The sequence below is a fragment of the Semicossyphus pulcher genome, unplaced genomic scaffold (genome assembly GCF_022749685.1).
Source record: "Semicossyphus pulcher isolate SPU_LCO1_2020_fin unplaced genomic scaffold, fSemPul1.0.p SCAF_24, whole genome shotgun sequence".
In the NCBI taxonomy this organism is placed as follows: Eukaryota; Metazoa; Chordata; class Actinopteri; order Labriformes; family Labridae; genus Semicossyphus; species Semicossyphus pulcher.
This window is the reverse complement of record NW_027211698.1, coordinates 4064897-4082002: the sequence shown is the minus strand read 5'-3', so window position 1 is coordinate 4082002 and position 17106 is coordinate 4064897. Positions and strand designations below refer to the sequence as shown.

Here is a 17106-nt window from a genome sequence, read left to right as displayed (position 1 = left end):
TCTTAAAAATGCTTAGCTAACAGATGCTAACAGGGAAAATGGCTGAAAAGTAGGTCAAGTTAACCAACAACTGAGGCAGAGTTATGATGCCAATTTTAAGATCATTCTTGTCTGAGAGTGCCCAAAAATGGCGAGCCCAAAAAGATCGCAGGCCACCATAGCGCCACATAGCTGTAGAGCTCCGTGCCCTGTCCTCCTGGGCCCTCCGCACCTTAGTTGAGCCCCTGGGAGTCTCCGAGGACTGGACCTGCAATCCCCGGCCCGGAAAAGCGCTGCAACGGGCAGCTGTATCGCCACGTCTTATTCAGTATTTCTGAGGTCGTTGTTTTGCTTGAGGAGAAAGCACTGTCCAATGAGTCGAGCTGATTAGATGTTTCTCTTCACCTCAGAAGTCATTGGGCTACGATCTTGGCGGTCACATCCTAGATGTCAATTTTAGAGCATAATAGTGATACAAGAAGCTACAACCAGCAGAATGTTGTTCCTCTTTTTGTTGGAGTATTGCTGAGAAAGCAGGGTCAATATGAGTATCACAACCATTTTTTTCCTTACAGTGCAAATGTGTCTGACTTTTACTAATAGTCTCCTGTTAAGCTGTTAGAGCCAACTTTCCCAGGACTTATTTATTTTGCTGTCAGTTTTCAGGTTCAGTCAGACGTTGAATTTAATTATTTTGGATACAAGGACGCACCGCTGTGAGTAATGATCTTTCTTTTTTCATCCCTCTGTACTGCTGTGACTGATACTTTCCCTGGAGTCTTTGTCATGCCCCCTAACCACATGTATGTAAAAATAAATCAGCTTTATTCAGCCAAATAGAGCAGATTTAACCAGGTTTATTTTAATCCCTTAACCTGTTTAGGGGTGGTCAAGGTTTGAGAAGTGCTTTTAAAGTGATAATTGAAGCGAAGATTTTCATTTCAATAAATATTCATCGTTAATGACCCACTGATGAAGGCGTTTGTGCAATTTTCGTGGAAGAAATCCCAAGCGGCGCCCAGTTAGTGATGCGTTTTCCATCCGCCAGCAGTGGTTGGTCTGCCAGAGAGGGTAGGCGGAGCTAAGTGGCTGCTTTTCTGCTCTCTGCAAGTGTTGCGAGTAAACAGTAATCTACTATGGCTGAACAAACAAAGAAAAGATGGATGACTACAGATACAACTTCAACAAGAAGTGAAAATCCAAAGAAAAAGAAACAAACTCGACGCTCATGTGAAGCAAACAGTCTGAAAAGGAAAGCGACCGTCAGCGAGGAAAATCAAGAGTTACCACCGGAGCCAACCGTGGACGTCGTACATGCGACACTGTCTGGATATCTAGGTAGTGTGCTCCCGCAATAACCGTTTATCGCCACAAGGTGCCGCCAAAGAGAACGAAACTGAGATCTTTGAGATTATAACTTTAAAGTTTTAAACACAGAGGTGGCTTTTTCAAGACAAATCATAGGGAAGATGCAAGGGGGTCTTTTAAGGGGGCGTATTATGCTAATTTCAAACTTCATATTTCACTCTGTGATACCTGTGGAGTAGATTAGCTTAATTTACAGTTAAAAAAGACTCCAGGCCCTCATACAGCCTGAAACGACTCAGTCAGCTCTGTCCCTTTAAGAAACCCCGCCCCTACAAGCCCACTTTCTTCTGATTGGCCAGCTCTCCAAAGCCTGCTGATGCATGTAGAAAAGACTGTGGATTACTCCAACATACTTTTACCTACAGATTTGAAACTTCACCCACGTTTAGCCTGGACATCCAACATTATAACATTACATACATGCATGTCTTAAAATGTGAAGCAGCATAAAACCCCCTCTTTAATACTGCACCGCCTGCAATAATCAACCCCTTCTTACCGAGTATGTCATCAAAATACGTCATTTACGCTCCCAGAGATCTAAACTGACGATGTTTATTTAAATATCAAAATAAACCAAACATCCAGAGGAGCAAATTAAACCTTGATTTATGCAATAAACTAATATTGTGGATTAATTATCTGTGGCAGCAACAGCGAGGTTAGTCGAGGAAAACTTTTCAGCCAATTAATCTCAGCAGCTTCTGAATGTAAAACTGCGATAATGAATTGCTGATCTGCATCTGATGGTTATTTTTAACAAACAGCAACATGCATCTGTGGATACATAAAGATAACACAGGCCCTAAAACAGTGATAAATATTCATGTGCACCCACGCAGACACGCAGACAGACACCTACACTACATTTTTCGGGGGAATGGCAGATGGCGGCGTCGACTTAATGCGTCTCCATCATCATTACGTCTTTTGTGCGACTTAATCGTAGCGGGCCGCTCCTTGCTAGAGCTCCACATAAATTTCCACAACAATTTACTACTTGAGAGCAGCGGGAGGAAGAGTGGAGCAATTAAAAACAGGCGAGGGAGGAGAAAATGGAGGAACAAAACCCTCCTTTTTTGGGGGTTTTTTGGGGATGCATTTCCTCGTCATGCAGCTGCTTCTTTCTCCTGTTGGGTTTGCTTACCGTCCGTACAGTATGTGTGTATTAAGCCACGTCTAATGATGCTTTTCTCTCTGTGCTAGTTTCTGCATCTGTGTTTATGTAATCCTTTGCTTTTTGAGGGTCTGCACATCTAAATTCAATGACGCAGACCCTCTAGAGTGCCCTTGTGTGGTGTTGTGTCTGTAAATATGTTACTGTATATGTGTGTGTGCTTAGGCGACATCAAACCGTCTTTGAGGTTTGAGGACTGTGCGGCAGATAAGGGGCCAGATCTCACGGGGCCGCCGCAGCTTCAGCGGCGTCGACAGAGACAGGAGTGAAGGCTCTCTCTCACTCTGCCTCCCTCCTCCTCTTTAAGTCTCTAATGCACAAATACAAGCAAGTGTTAGAAGAAGACTGAGAGGCTCTTCAAAGTGCACTTGTTATGCCAAGACTGCTGGGCCATTAATGAGGGCAAACTATTTTCGGAAGCAGCAACTTGGCTGTTTAAAGACTGTGCGTGCGTTTGAGAGCGAGAGCACCAGCGTTCAAGTTTTTATCAAGGACTAGGTGTTAAGGAGTTTGTGTGCGTGAGCGTGTGCGCGGCCACTCTAGGTGTGAATATGCATCAGTCACTACAAAGGCCCAGCGCGTCTTTTTCAGGGCTCTTTGAAGTAACGGAAAGGGAATAATCAGAATAACCGCAGAGGACAGAGGGGAGAGAACAGAAGCGTGCGGGTGAAAAAAACATCATTTACACAGAGAGGGTGACTTTCACGAGGCCACCTGGATGTGTGTGTGTGTTTGAAAGAGTGTGTTTATTGATAAAAGCCCCCTCAAGAGGCGCTGTCAGTTTCACAGTCCCGACGCCGACCTCTGACCCGAGCAGGTAAACGGTCACTTGGCACCCGCGGCGTGTCGACATGCGCGGACATGCGCGCACGTTTCCTGCGGGCTGCTGCGGCCTGTGTGTGCGACTTCCTCTGACATCGCTGTGTCAACAAACCCGTGAGGGACAGGAAGGGATGGAGCGTGCTCTGGGTGTGTTTGTTCTGTGCGGCCGTGTGTGGTGTTTATGGACACAAGGGCATCAACGCAAAGAGGGAAAAGCGACACAATGTGGAGGAAATGGTAAAAAGAAAGAGGAGGAGTGAAGAAGAAGAGAGCGGACACTGTGCAGACTGTTGTTTTTGTGTGTGTTCACACTCTCTTACCAGTTCCCGAGGCAGGAAGATGTCCTCCTGCCGCGCCACCACCACAGACACGCTCTCCCCCTGTTTGGTGCTGCGCAGCATGGCCACCAGCTCCTCCTGGCTGCGGCCTGTCATGTCGACTCCATTCACCTACACACGCAACAAGAGAGCAAACAAACACAGGGGAGTGGATTAAAGCAAAGTGTGTAATCCACCAGCAGCGCTTTATGAGCGTGTATCAAGAGGACATCACTAAGATGTGTTTCAAGGATCATTTCACCCAGAACACATTTTCTCCCACTCCTCTAATGATAGCTTTTCACTCGTCTATGTTTTTGATGTACTCTTATGTCTGGCTTCCACTCAACGACTTTTCAAGCACTTTTTGATATCACAGATAATTTTCTAATGTCGGAAAAATATGTTTATTTTCCGATATCAAGCTCAGAGTCTTAAGCGAGTCTTTTCCTTGTCTTAATAATACAGAGATCCTGTTGGATCCGCTGCAAAAGGTAAATCTTCCTCATCACTTTCATAGTCCGTCATGTTTAAGTTAACGATAATCTCTATGCAGGGACGTGGATTTCTGGGAAGGCAAGTGTTCTGGTTTCCGTTTGAACTACGCTTGTAGTCCGAGTAATATCAACCAATCACGTATCAGCAGGCTGCGGCGTATGCAAGAAAAACAGTCCGTTAGGAGAGCAAAAGCAGGCTGAACGTAACCCACCGTAATCTGACGACGATTTAGCTTCTTATTAATCTCTATAAACAGACGTCTGCATGCTAACAGCTAACAATCTGTTCTAGATCTAAAATTTAACTTGAGATGAATTCCCCTGACGCTGTGTCACGAAAGCCGCTCAGCGTTCAGATTTCCCGACTTCCTCGAATGCATCAGATTGATCCCACCTCCGTTCGACAAACGAGATATTTAAACGTTTTCTTCTCCTCTTGAGGACAGACCTGACAAAGCCTGATTTTTGACTTCTTACAAATCTGCATCACCAGATGTAAGGTAAAAATTCTGAACTATCCCTTTAAGCCAACCTCTTTGTGCCCTGCGCCTCATTTTGCGCCCAGACTGCTTAACTAGCAAAAGTGTTGGAGACGCCTTAAATCACTTAGCGCCATATGCTTTAGACTGTGCGCTGTGTAAATAGGGCCCACTGACTCTCATAAACACACTGAATAAAATCTATTCTGAGACTAATTTTATCACTGTCACAGGTGATGTGATGTAGAAAACCTTACCCCAGTCTAAGATGTGTTATTTTAGATAAAATATGTTCTTTTATTTCTTCTCCACAACCAACTGGCGACCCCCGAAATGATCTCAGTCACCCCCTCGGGGGTCGCAACCCCAATGTACTAAAAATAGTTCAACTAAATATTTTTTCAATGAGGGCTTTAGATCATCCAGAATAGGAACAGGTGCTGCAAATACACACACTGCTTTTGAATTCTTATTAACATTAAAATAAATAGAATTTAGGAATTTAGGTGCACTGGCCCTTTAAAAGTGATTAAAAACAAATCCAAAAAGATGTTAAGTCCTTGTTTATTCTTTTAAGGTAATCTGTGCAGAGATTTCAGTTATGGCAGCAATCTTTATCATCTCTCTTATAAACATTAGTCGATTATTGATCTTGCAATCTAGAAATGTATAAACATAATACTCAGTTCAACCAGCAGGGGTGCCACAGAGCTCAACTTCCTGCTACTAATCATGTTGTTCTTCCTGTTTTATTGCTGTGATTGTTGGTTTCTCCTCTGAGGGACAGGCTTACCTCCAGGATGCGGTCTCCAGGCTGCAGACGGCCATCTTTAACTGCTGCACCGCGTGACAGGATGTTCTTCACCAGGATGGGTCCTGGCCCGTGGACCGAGGAGTCCCGAGTCACCACGGTGAAGCCCAGGCCCTCTGGACCTGCGGGAGCAAAGCAGACTGTGTCATGGTGTGTATCAGGGACATCGATCCCCCTGCAGAAGAGCTTTGAGATTTTTACTCTCTTGTCTCACAAGTCTTTTTAAAGTTCTTCCCTCTCCTGTACAGCTGAACCCGGTCTGCGGTTTTAGCATCTTCCACCACATTAACGACTGTTTAAGTGCCTGTTTTCCTCTGGGAGGTCTCCTGCCTGGCTCAGCCTCTGAGCCGCCGGGAGAAGGCTTCTCTTCTAGCCGGATTAGACAGACTCTGCCTTTAATTTCACGTGTGAGCAGGCCGAACGGTGCCTGATGAAGGGAGGCAGAGGGAGAAGATGGGGGCGGAGGGAGGGGGGAGAAAGAGAGAGAGAGAGAGAGAAGAACCTGAGAGATATTATTCCCTTCTCTAGCTTCCCTCCCTGGGGATGCAACGTGATTTCCACAAAGATTTTCCTTGTGGGTGTGAGCCTGCGTTTATCTGTGTGTATACACTTACAAGTGTGTGTGTGTATTTCCGAGGCCACACACACACACGCATGTGCCATCAACCCCCAGAGCCTCCACCCTCTCCCTTTTTCACGGCCTCACAAGCCCCAAGCCATGAGTGAAATGTGCCACGCTCTATGTGTGTGTGTGTGTGAGCAGGGAGAGCAAAGCCGGCGTGGCATACTAAAGGCGGTGAGCGATGCTATCTGGTCTCCGAGCTAAGCCTCTGCCTGCCCTACATTAGCGCACCTAAAACCTCACCGCCTGTCAATCACGGGGAGAAAGAGCCTGTTGCCAGGGGAGAGGGTGTTAGAAACCCCATAATATCCCCCGCTCTGATCTTGCATCGAGTGAAAGGGATAGAGGCAGACAGGGGGAACAAAATCAAACAATAGAAAGATGGAGGGAGAAGGAGAAGAAAATAGGAGGGATGGAGAGGTGCAGGGAAGAGAGAGAACCCATAAAAAGGCAGAGAAGAAGCTTTCAGCTGAAGCTGGAGCCCATTTTCCCTCCATCCTTTCATCTGGGTGTCTTCTCGCCTTTCTTCGGGCACCTGTAGTGAGTGTGTGTGGGTGTGTGCATGCAGCCCAATTACAGCAATCCTTTCAGTGCCCCATAACACTCCAGGTTGCTAGAACAGGAGCCTATTCACAACCTATTCCGGCGCTATCAACACATCAGCGGCTCCAGCACCGATGTGTTTTAGAGGGATAAGAGATAAGGCGGCCGTGAAGCCAGGCTGATTCAGTCTGGGTTAAAATCTAAAAGCAGAAACAGCCAGATGGTGTGTACGTTTATCCTGCCAGATAAGAAATAAAAATCCTCACAATGGAAAGTTACCTCCAATATTGACTTCTGTTATAATAAATCCAGATGCTCCCATTATTTGGGACAACATGAAACCCCTCTCCTACTTTTACTACATTTGGTAGACTCTGACGTCCTTATGCAAAAGTCGAGCGAGCACAAGAGGATCGACATTTGTCTTTATAAGATAAATACAGTTGTGTTATTTATACGGTATTTCATCTACCATTTTCTAACAGTGATCAAATCTGTGTTAAATCTTGCGTGATCAGCCCTTTAGGAAACGAAAGCTCACAGTACCCCACTTCCTGTCGGCACCCACGCACCGTTTATGTAGCCACAGCGTTAACCAGCACCAGGACGAGGTGCAGCTGCTGACGGGATTACACTCACTTACGTAACAGAGCGTCTGCCTCGATCATCCCACCGACATGATCTGTGACGGCAACAGTTGTTTACAGTTTACAGGCGGGTAACTTAAGACCTTTTTACAGCCCGTAACGAAGCTTCGCCGTCACGCAGCCTTTGCCATTTTACATTAGACAAAGCAACGCCGCCCCAGTGTGTGTTTTTAAATAGCGTTCAGGTGTTGCAGAAGCAAAACGTGCATGAAGTGAAAACAAATAGTGTGTGCTTCAAATACACACACACTTGGCCGTTCCACCCTGCCAGCTCTGCAGTTTACACAGACGCCGCTTCGCCTCCGTCATTACCTCTGATGCTGGCTCAGAGGCTGAACGACTTCGCCCCACCTTTCTCACTGACAGGAACTTTGTCAGCCAATAGGAGCACTCTCTCCAGCACCAAACACGGATGGGATTCCATGGAGGGCTGCTGAATGTGGTGATATAGTTTGACGCTTGCTCGTGGTGGTTAACTATCGTGAAACTTTGAATAAGGCAGAGAGCAAATGCCTCCCGAGCAGCCTGCTAGCTTGTCATGCTAACCAAGCTGACACTGAGGCCTAAATCAGCGCAGACAGGACAGGTTACTTCTGTGATTTAGTGTGGTAATGTTCTTTCCTAAATTTAGGGGGCCAATGTGTTACTGGAAAAAAAAGGATCCGAGAGTCATCATTAACTTAGTCCTACATCTCCCATAATGCATCTGGATAATAGGCTTTGCCAGGTTAACAATCTTTCACATCCATAGTTTGAAAGTCTGGTTTCCCATTACGAACATTAAGACTAAAACAAGTTAAATAAGTTAAACATCTCCTCTGCTGCATGTTTACCTTTCTTCAGGTCAATCTTAATCTTCTTGCCGCCCTTCTTGCTCGTTAGGTTGGCCAGGCTGGACGGAACAGGGCTCTTACTGGCCAGCGGGCTCTGGCTGCGGGGCCTCTGCGTCGGGGAGGAGCTCCCCGCCCCGGCTGGAGGTGCAGGAGAAACCCTCTCCGAGTAGTAGCCTGACTGAGGCACCGGCGGAGGAGTCTTTATCGCAGCTGGCTCTGGGGTCTTCACACGTGGGTCCGGTTGCTTTACTTCTAGTTTGATGTTTGGTTTGGTGTCTTGTTTTGGTTCCGGTTGGGGGTCTGTTTTAGCGCGGACCACCATGGGACTCTTGACTTTTGCAGTGGGCTCTTTGCCGTCGAAAAGCTGGCCGATGACGCTCCTCTCGTAGCGCTGCTTCTGGAGCACGGGGAGGACCTCCAGGCGCACGGAGGAGCTGCCCATGGCTTGGCGGAACACTTCCTGTGACCTGGGGAGGAAAATTGAGGAAATTAGAATTTTTCCTTAATATTGAGTAACTAACTATCCTTAATATAGTTTTCTTCCACAGAATCATTATTTAATTATGTATCTTGATTTTTTGCCATATCGTGCAGCACAAGACTTATGCCAACTGAGCCAATCTAGCTTGTGGAACACAATAAACAGCAAGAAAGTCAAGTAGACCACAGAAGGAGAACGGCCTGTGCATCGTAAACGGAGCTGTATTTCAATTTGGATCAAGCACGGACTGACTCCTCCAGCTGCTTTGGGACATTGCTGTCCCTATCAGATGTGGGAGAGACCCTACAGCAGGCCTCTATCGCAGCTTTAATAGACTACTATCAGCACAACAGTCACACAACACAGACAACACAGTGGGATGCAGTTAAATGGACCCATTCGGCTCCGGCACAGAGAGGACAGAAAGAAAATAGAGTAAGAAGGTGTACGAGGAGAAAATTAGGAGCGGAGAGAAAGAAAGAGACGCTTTCGCTCCTCGGTGAGATGTGCTGGTGAGATAAGAAAGGCAGACAATGAAAGGGATTTGTCTTTGGCTGATAAAGGAAGCAAACTGAGCGGCAGGTGAGGTATCATGCGACAATGGTAGCAGGTAAGAGGGAGTACGCACACGCACACAAAGAGAGATGTTATTTTTCTGCCTTTTTAGTGTCTAATTACCTCCCCGACACATTAAAACTCTTATTTCTAGGATTGGTTTCGATTGGTTTAAGGTCAAACTATAATCTGCGCTCAGCTCTGTTAGAGAGAGAATCCCCACTCTGCAATCATAAGTGGACTGCTTGTGTTTTTCAGTTAAAAAAAAGACCAACGGACGGTTCCTTGGTCTTTTCGCTGATTGCATCCTGTCAAGTTCACAAGTAAGAATCAATCAATTTAATGGCTCTCAAAGGAACCACTAGTATTTAGAGCTTATTAAGTATAAAAGAAGAGGACATAGCCGCTTGGTTTCAATGTGCCTCGAACCTGCAGTCTTAAAAATCACCAGCAGGGGGCGCCTCCACTGGTTGAAGAGCCTACTTCTTAGCTGATGTATAACCTTGGTTAATATTTTCTTTATGTTATTAATCACTTGTTTCAAGTCTTCCTCAATAAAGCATGATGTACTTTTTGTAATACAAGGACTGCTACAAACTGATGGAGGAAACTAACGAGCCAAGCCGTCGTTAACCTTTTCTGCTTCAGCGTCCCGACCGTAGTAAGAAGCACAGAGGAGACTTATTGTTGTTCTGCTCCAGGGCCGAAGTTGTAGCTAGCTTCATCTGCAGCTAACTCCCGTCGCTTTAATACACCAGCAGGAAGCAGAAAGCAAGACACGGGAGCGCGGCGTGAGTCTTAAGGAGTTGTTGGCTTTCTTATGCACTGACAGCCTAAACTGTACATTAGTTGTGTTGTTTATTCAGCTACCGATCACTCTTTTCTCTGCTCCGGTCCCCGACACTTCACGTAACCCACACATTAACCACCCCACTCTGACACACTTAGCTCTTCGATATTATGCGAACAAATTCCATATCACGCTGAATTCATTCCAACTTGATTTTTGGGAACAGTGACGGCCCTAACAGCTAGCTGAGATAAGTTGCTACCCAGGATAAAAGCCTTACAACTTGTATCTACCCTCTTCTCCAAAAACCAAGATGATGATGCTTTATGCATGCACTGCAACCCCGAACTTATCTAGACCTTACCTCTATGTGATGCTCTATGTGATGTTTACATTTATAAGTACAGCTGCCCCGGAAACACTTCAAAATAAAAGCATTGTGAACACACGAGTGGAGTCAGAAGGCTAGGTCGGGCTTTTAAATTGAAAAACCATAATGGAAGTGTTGCTTTCCATGTTACTTTCCATGCCTTTGACATACTCTACAGGAAGAGATGTTAATATTGCTGTCAGAGATGAATACATTTTCATATTGAAGGCTAGGGCTTTATCTTATTTATTTCTCAACCTTAAATTGACTTGAAATTGTTAAGTTTGCACTAAAGTTCTCAATAAAATAAGAAAATACTCAGTATTTTTTATTTGTCATGTATTTATTCACAAATTTTATTTGTTAAATTATCAGAAAACAATCTATATCGCTATCAAGATATAAAAACCATATCGCCCAGCCTTATTATGCAGTCCTCCTGCTCCTCCTGCACGCTCTACCCAGGCGCCACGCCTCACCTTAACCAAACAGAGTATTTCCAGTAGGTGTCAGACACAGACACCCTCCTGTTGTGTACTGCATGTGTGAAATTCGGATTCTCTGGACATGAGAATTGCAATTGTAATGTGAGAAAACAGGTTATGATTTGGAGCAGGTAGATAGTGAAATATTTTATTCTGCTCACTCCCATGTTCGGTTTTAATTACAGGTTTTCATTTGGGGGATTAAAGGTTAGATAAGCGAATGAGTGACTGGAGGGCTCAATCACAAAACTGGCTGGACAAATCTAAGTGGACAACAGCAGCTCATTAGCCCCGCTGAGGTCCTTCCTCTGCGTCCAGACGATCAGACTGCGTTTATAAACTAAGCAGCTTTCAGGATGAAAGTGTGTAATTGTGCAGACAGAGAGAGGAGATTAGGTTAGCACCCTAAACTGCATTCTTAGAGCTCTTGAGCTTAGTTATTTATGACCTAAATACATGCAAAACACCAGCAAAACCCTCCTTTCTGATCACACATGAGTGTCCGTGCATATTGAGACTGTTTTCTGTGTAACTTCTCGCAGCAATGGACTCATGCACACAAACACAGTCACACTTACTGTACAAAGGTCTTGTCCTGCAGCGGCGTGTCGTTGATCTGAACGATGCACTCGTCCTCCTTGAAGAGATTCTCCTGCTTTGCGCGGCTGTTGTCCTCGATGCCTTTAATGTGCAGGCCCAGGGTCCTTGCAACACACGCGGTGAAGTGTCAATATGAATTCATGGAGGTAAACACACATATGATTGCATGCCAGAGCTGGATATCTTTATGCATTTCTATGAGTCAACATTGCCATCTGCCTTTCCTTATGAATGTGTGCCTGATTAGTGGATGCTGCAGGAAAGTGTGTAGACGCGTGTGTGTGTTCTTACCGTCCACTCAGAGAGGAGCAGTAGGGGACTACATGGATACCCAGGGGGCCCCAGTCACCTGGAAACTCCACCGTCCTCGTCAGGGGGCTGTCGACAAACACACATCCATGAAAACACGGACACACAGCAGCTCACACACGCACAGTTGTCTATGTGCAAGCAGCTCTTCAAAATCTATTTGCATATTCCTTCAGGCTGCACACATAGGGATACAAATGAGCTTACAGGTAGCCCTGCTAAACATGAGGAAAATGTGAGTTGGATGCAGGTGGCTACTTCATCATGTTATCTACCTGCTTCCCAAACACTCAACTCAGTCTGCAGCAGAACAGCTTCTTGTGTCGGTCTGAAGCAGATATTCACACTCCAAAGACTGTTAGTGTTAGTTACGTCTCCTCTCGCCGTTCCTCCTCTACTCTGCTACTCGGGAACAGAACGCTGCAGGAGCCCCATTTGTCAGCAGAGCTGTCAATCATGAGGCCACACCCCCTTTTTATATCATCAAATAACTAATCAAAAGTAAACTTGTCAGAAAAAAGGTAGCCTTTGACACCGAACCATCACTGACATTGCAATGTGTCTAAAAGCATCAGTTCTTCAGCAGCAAGAAGATGCTGATGATTTGCTTTGACACCAGTGAGAGTCCTTGTCTCCAGATGCTCTGCCTTCCTGCCTCCTCCTCCCCTTCTGTAACCACACTGAAGCCTGGAGGACAGCGACACTACCTGCTTACAATCAACACATGCAGACTAACACATGCACGCAGCCATGATGGACGACCTTCCCCTCTCGCTAATGCACAGAAGAATTATCCGTCACCCTGCAGCCCAGAGGAAAGAGATGCTCTTTTAAAATTGACACCCAGCGCCATGACAGCGTCCCCGCCAAGCCCATGTGGACGTCAGCCCAGCTGGGGAGCTACTCATGCAGGAAGGTTGCTCCTCCTCCTCCTAATCTTTCTTGGCTGAGGGATCATTTTATTCTTGTGTGTGTGCATGTGTGCAGTTATAGCTCTTATAGTCCTCTTTCATCAATGACACATTTATTTTATCCTTTTTTGTCAGCTGTATTCTCTTTTACATATACTTTTCTGTTTATTTTGTTCCTTTACCATGTTTTTATGCATTTTAAGCAGATATGTTTCAATTGATGATGTCTCGTGATGCATTATGCACTTGTTCTTTGTTTTAAGCACCAGTCCAATCAACTGCTCCTGTGCGATTATCGCACCTGGCAAAAGCTTTGAAAAGCTCCTCCTCCATCTCTCTCAGTGAGCACAAAGTTGGCAGAAGAAGTGTATCCTCACACCATCGTTTTCTTAAATGATGCAGAAGAGATCATGTTTGGTTTTGCCCAAAGGAAGAACACTTTTTGTGCTTGTTGTTGCACTGTGGTATTATTTACTTTGGATGTTGGAGATCAACTCCAGTATGCTTAACTGGGGGTTCATTCATAACTTGTTAAGTAGGTTTGTGTCACTATGTGTTGTTGTGTTAGGGGTTAGGGTTGTTGCACGTGACAATGTTGCACCTTTTGCAAGTTTTTTCAGAATGAGACTTTTGTTCTTGTTAATTGGTTGGGATGATTCGGTGGCGAGTAAACCGCTGAGTTTTTGAGAGGAAATCTTTGTTGTAGTAACTTTGTTTTGAATCTTTGGTAGATGGAGTGTTGTTAAACGCTTCTTTGCTTAACACAGGTGTTAAAGTAACCAAAACCTGTACTTGAGTCGAGGTATCAAGTAGAGGTAAATGTTGACATCACAATGACTTCTTGAGGATTATAAAAAGCCAGAAAACCACACTTTGATCTTAAAGAGAAGAAGAGAACAGCTTCATAGTTTTTGAATCTTGAACATTCACCTTTACATGAACAGCCATCTGCCTCGGCTGGATGGGCAACAACAACAACAACAACAACAACATATAATACATATTTACAAAAATTAATTAATTAATTAATTAATTAAATAAATGAATAAACAAATGAATAAATGAAATAAATAAATTTATCAATAAATCAAGAAAGAAATAAAGATATTATAAGGGGAGGGGGTCTAATCAGATCAGGTTTGTTAAACACTTAAAAAGGAGGAAAAGCAGGAAAAAATAAAGCAGTTTTCTTCTGCTTTCTGGCACGTCTTCTTTCAGGCTTTACATGTGGTAAAGTCTGCGTTGCCTTGACAGGACGACGACGTCTTGGACAATTTCTCAGGTCTGGAAACTTATTCTGTTTGGTGTCTCTAGCAGGACCACTACTTGGAGTGGGTCGAACCACACGGTTCCGCTGGTTTCGATTTTTTGGCCGATCATTATTACCCACGAAACGAGACCCAACTTTACTTGTACATGGGGACTTGTGGGTGTTCCCAAAATGGCGAAAAGCCATTGGAGCACGAGGATAATGCTCCGGCAATCGAACCTCGCACGGCCGCTGGTTTGTTCTTCCTCGGGGATTAAGGTGCTGGCTCCCTGTGGTCTTCAAGTTCCTTCTCTTCTGGTGGGTGTCTCTAAAATGATGAGGAGCCCCTGCAGCAGGAGGGTGATGCTGTGGCAAACAACCCACCTGTGGCCGCTTGAATGAATTTATCGGGCCATTGTCATAATGTAAGGAAGGGGACCCGTTGTTGCATATATGTGAGGACTTCCTTTTCCTGTCGCTGTCTCCAAAATGATGTTGAACCAATCCCGGACCGCTTGTTGGATTTTTTGCACCCATTGTTGTAATCTGAGGAAGGAGATTCAACGTTACTCATACAGTGGAACTTCCTCTTGTTGTTGGTGTCTCCAAAAGCTCCTGCAGCAGGGGGATGAGGCCGAGGTGATGGAACCGACCTGGAATGGTTGTTGTTAACATCCCGGGAAGGAAACCCACTCTTTCTCATATAAGGGCGCTTCTTTTTCCTGGTGTTTCTTTAATTACGCTGAGGCCCTGCAGTTGAAGGGTAAGGCTGAGGCAATACAAACACCTGTTGGATCACCGTCCGAGTCAAAACCAAAGAAAAACTAGGGTACTGCGGAGGGAACAAAGGCTGAGGACCTGAAATGTCCCCATTATCCATAGAGGGGGAATGTATGTCCATAGTGTCACCATCCATGGAAGGAGAATCAACGTCCATCTGATCAGAATAGTTCTTTTCATGGGTGTCTTTACAATGAAACACAGCCACAGCAGAACAATTACTCGCAGGCTGAGGCAGCAACAACGCAGGATCTGAAATGTCCTCATCATCCAGAGAAGGAGAATCAATGTGCATAATGTCATCATCTGTAGGAGACTGAATGTTCTTCTTATCTGGGCACTTCTTCTCCTGAGTGTCTTTCCTATCAGACAGAGCCTCAGCAGGAGGTTCACGTGAAGGCGATGGAACCTCGTGGGGCAACTGGTTTGTGTCCTCTTTATTGCTGTCCTCATCCAAAGACGGAATTCCAACGTTGATTGCGTTCTTCTCCTCAGTGTGCCCAGTGTACCTCCTCTACTCTGCTACTCGGGAACAGAATGCTGCAGGAGCCCCATTTGTCAACAGAGCTGTCAATCATGAGGTCACACCCCCTTTTTATAGCATCAAATACTTAATTAAAAGTAAACTTGTCACTTGGACATAAATCAGCATAAGAACTAACTATAATGACCGATCTTATAGTTTGACTCATGTCCCATCTGTTAACATGGAGGAGGCGGGCTTTATGAGCTATACTACAGCTAGTCAGCAGGGGGCGATAGCGAGGGTTTGACCAGCCTAACCAGTTGCCGATAGAGTGGGTTGCTAGCTTCGGTGGGCTAGTCGCTAGCCTCGGAAGGTAATGACCAGCCCAGCGAGGAGCCGATCAAATTGGTTGCTATGTTAGACGCATGACTTGCCGCCCTGGTCAGATAAATAGGCGGTTTCTCATTTACCACCACCGGCCTCTCAGTTACCAGCACTGGCTTATCATTGGCAAGATCAGTAGCTGGCTGTATCTCACTGACAGGCATGTGTCACTGTGACTGCTTTGATGTAGTCGGGCTGAATTCAATCGGATACTTCTCATTCTTCCACTTTTCAGATCTCATTTTAAACATTCTTGGCAGAGCCTTCCACTTGCCTCCTCCAGCCTCTGAACTGCACATGAGACGGTGATAAAGAACGATCCCGAAAGAGCGATCTCAGTTGGAGGCCAAGAAACATGCAGGTGTTGTTTTTCTGCACAGTTCCCCTGCACGGCTTTTAATGCAAAAGTCTGACAACAAAAGGCGGCAGAAGTTCAAGGTTTGTGTGCTGCGTTCAGGAGCCCAAGGACTAGCTGGGATCATTATAACACACTCCTCTGTCACTGTCACGCTGCTCTCGTTAACCTCCGCCAGGGTCACACACAAAGGGTACTGTACACACACACCACCCACACACACACACACAATTTGCATTCTTATTGCTACATCTATTGCATGCTCACAAACACTATCAGTCACATTCCTCTAAATTGAATTCACAGATACACACATGCATCAAATTTACATCTATTAGAGAACACAGTTACGTCTAAATTACACATGTGCACAACCCATGAACTGCACACACACACACCTGCACACTGAATATACTTGCAGTGATGGTAAGCAATCATACACACAGGTACAGAGCTGATCCTGAAAGATGTATTCGTTCAGTGCGTGTGGCACAAACACACACACATGCACAGCTTCAGCCCATTTACATTCATATAAAAACAAACGGCAGCACAAACAAGCTCATCAGAGGCAGCCGTAGCTTGTTAGCGGCGCACGCTAATATGCAGAATAGCTCCGCTCACCCGTTTTAGCATCCCACTGACACAAACACAAACACAGTCGTTCCACTGGGCGTGAGAGAGAACGAGAGAGAGAGGCAAGGGACAGTGGGACGCATGAAAAGAGCAACGACGAGTGAGACAGATGGAGCTCCCACTCTTGGTTGACTTCCTCTACATCAACGGAGGCCGAGCGCCTAACAAACTCGCGGCCGGGACTCGCTGAAAATGTGCCCCTCGCTCGCTCACCGTGGCTTCCTCCGCTGCCAACCATCTGTTACCATGGCAAACTATCTGTGGGAGCCGTGCCTCCATTGTATCACAGCGCTGTCAAGACACCACTGCACTGTAAAACGCTTAAAAATCACCATCTGTCAGTCCAGCCAAGTCTTTCCCAAAGCACCGTGAGATATTTTTAAGAGAACAATCGGAGAATCAGTCGGACACGGAGGATGGCTCTGAAATTCTCTTTTACTTCTGTCACTGGCCGGGTGAAGGGCTGTGATTACGGGGTTAATTTGTGACTGACAGCCTGGGGGAAATAAGATAAAACTCCCATCATGCCAGAGGCCTTCAACTGACTCGTCCAACAACGAAAGGTGGAGGCGGAGAGGTTTTCATGGTGTAATAGCTTCAGTGATTATTTGGTCCGCTGAGTAGTTGATCTTCTGGAAAG

The 17106-nt window shown here is 45.5% G+C and overlaps 1 protein-coding gene across 1 annotated transcript in view; it reads right to left on the bottom strand.

Annotated features, from left to right (window-relative positions):
* Positions 1 to 17106, bottom strand: part of pard3ba (par-3 family cell polarity regulator beta a) — a 229683-nt gene that overhangs the window by 142100 nt on the left and 70477 nt on the right. The window contains exons 6-10 of the mRNA XM_069675514.1: positions 11668 to 11754; positions 11355 to 11480; positions 8096 to 8562; positions 5433 to 5572; positions 3667 to 3795 (exon numbers count right to left, since the gene is read on the bottom strand). Of these exons, the coding sequence (XP_069531615.1) occupies positions 3667 to 3795; positions 5433 to 5572; positions 8096 to 8562; positions 11355 to 11480; positions 11668 to 11754 (949 nt within the window). The remainder of the gene's footprint in view (positions 1 to 3666; positions 3796 to 5432; positions 5573 to 8095; positions 8563 to 11354; positions 11481 to 11667; positions 11755 to 17106) is intronic.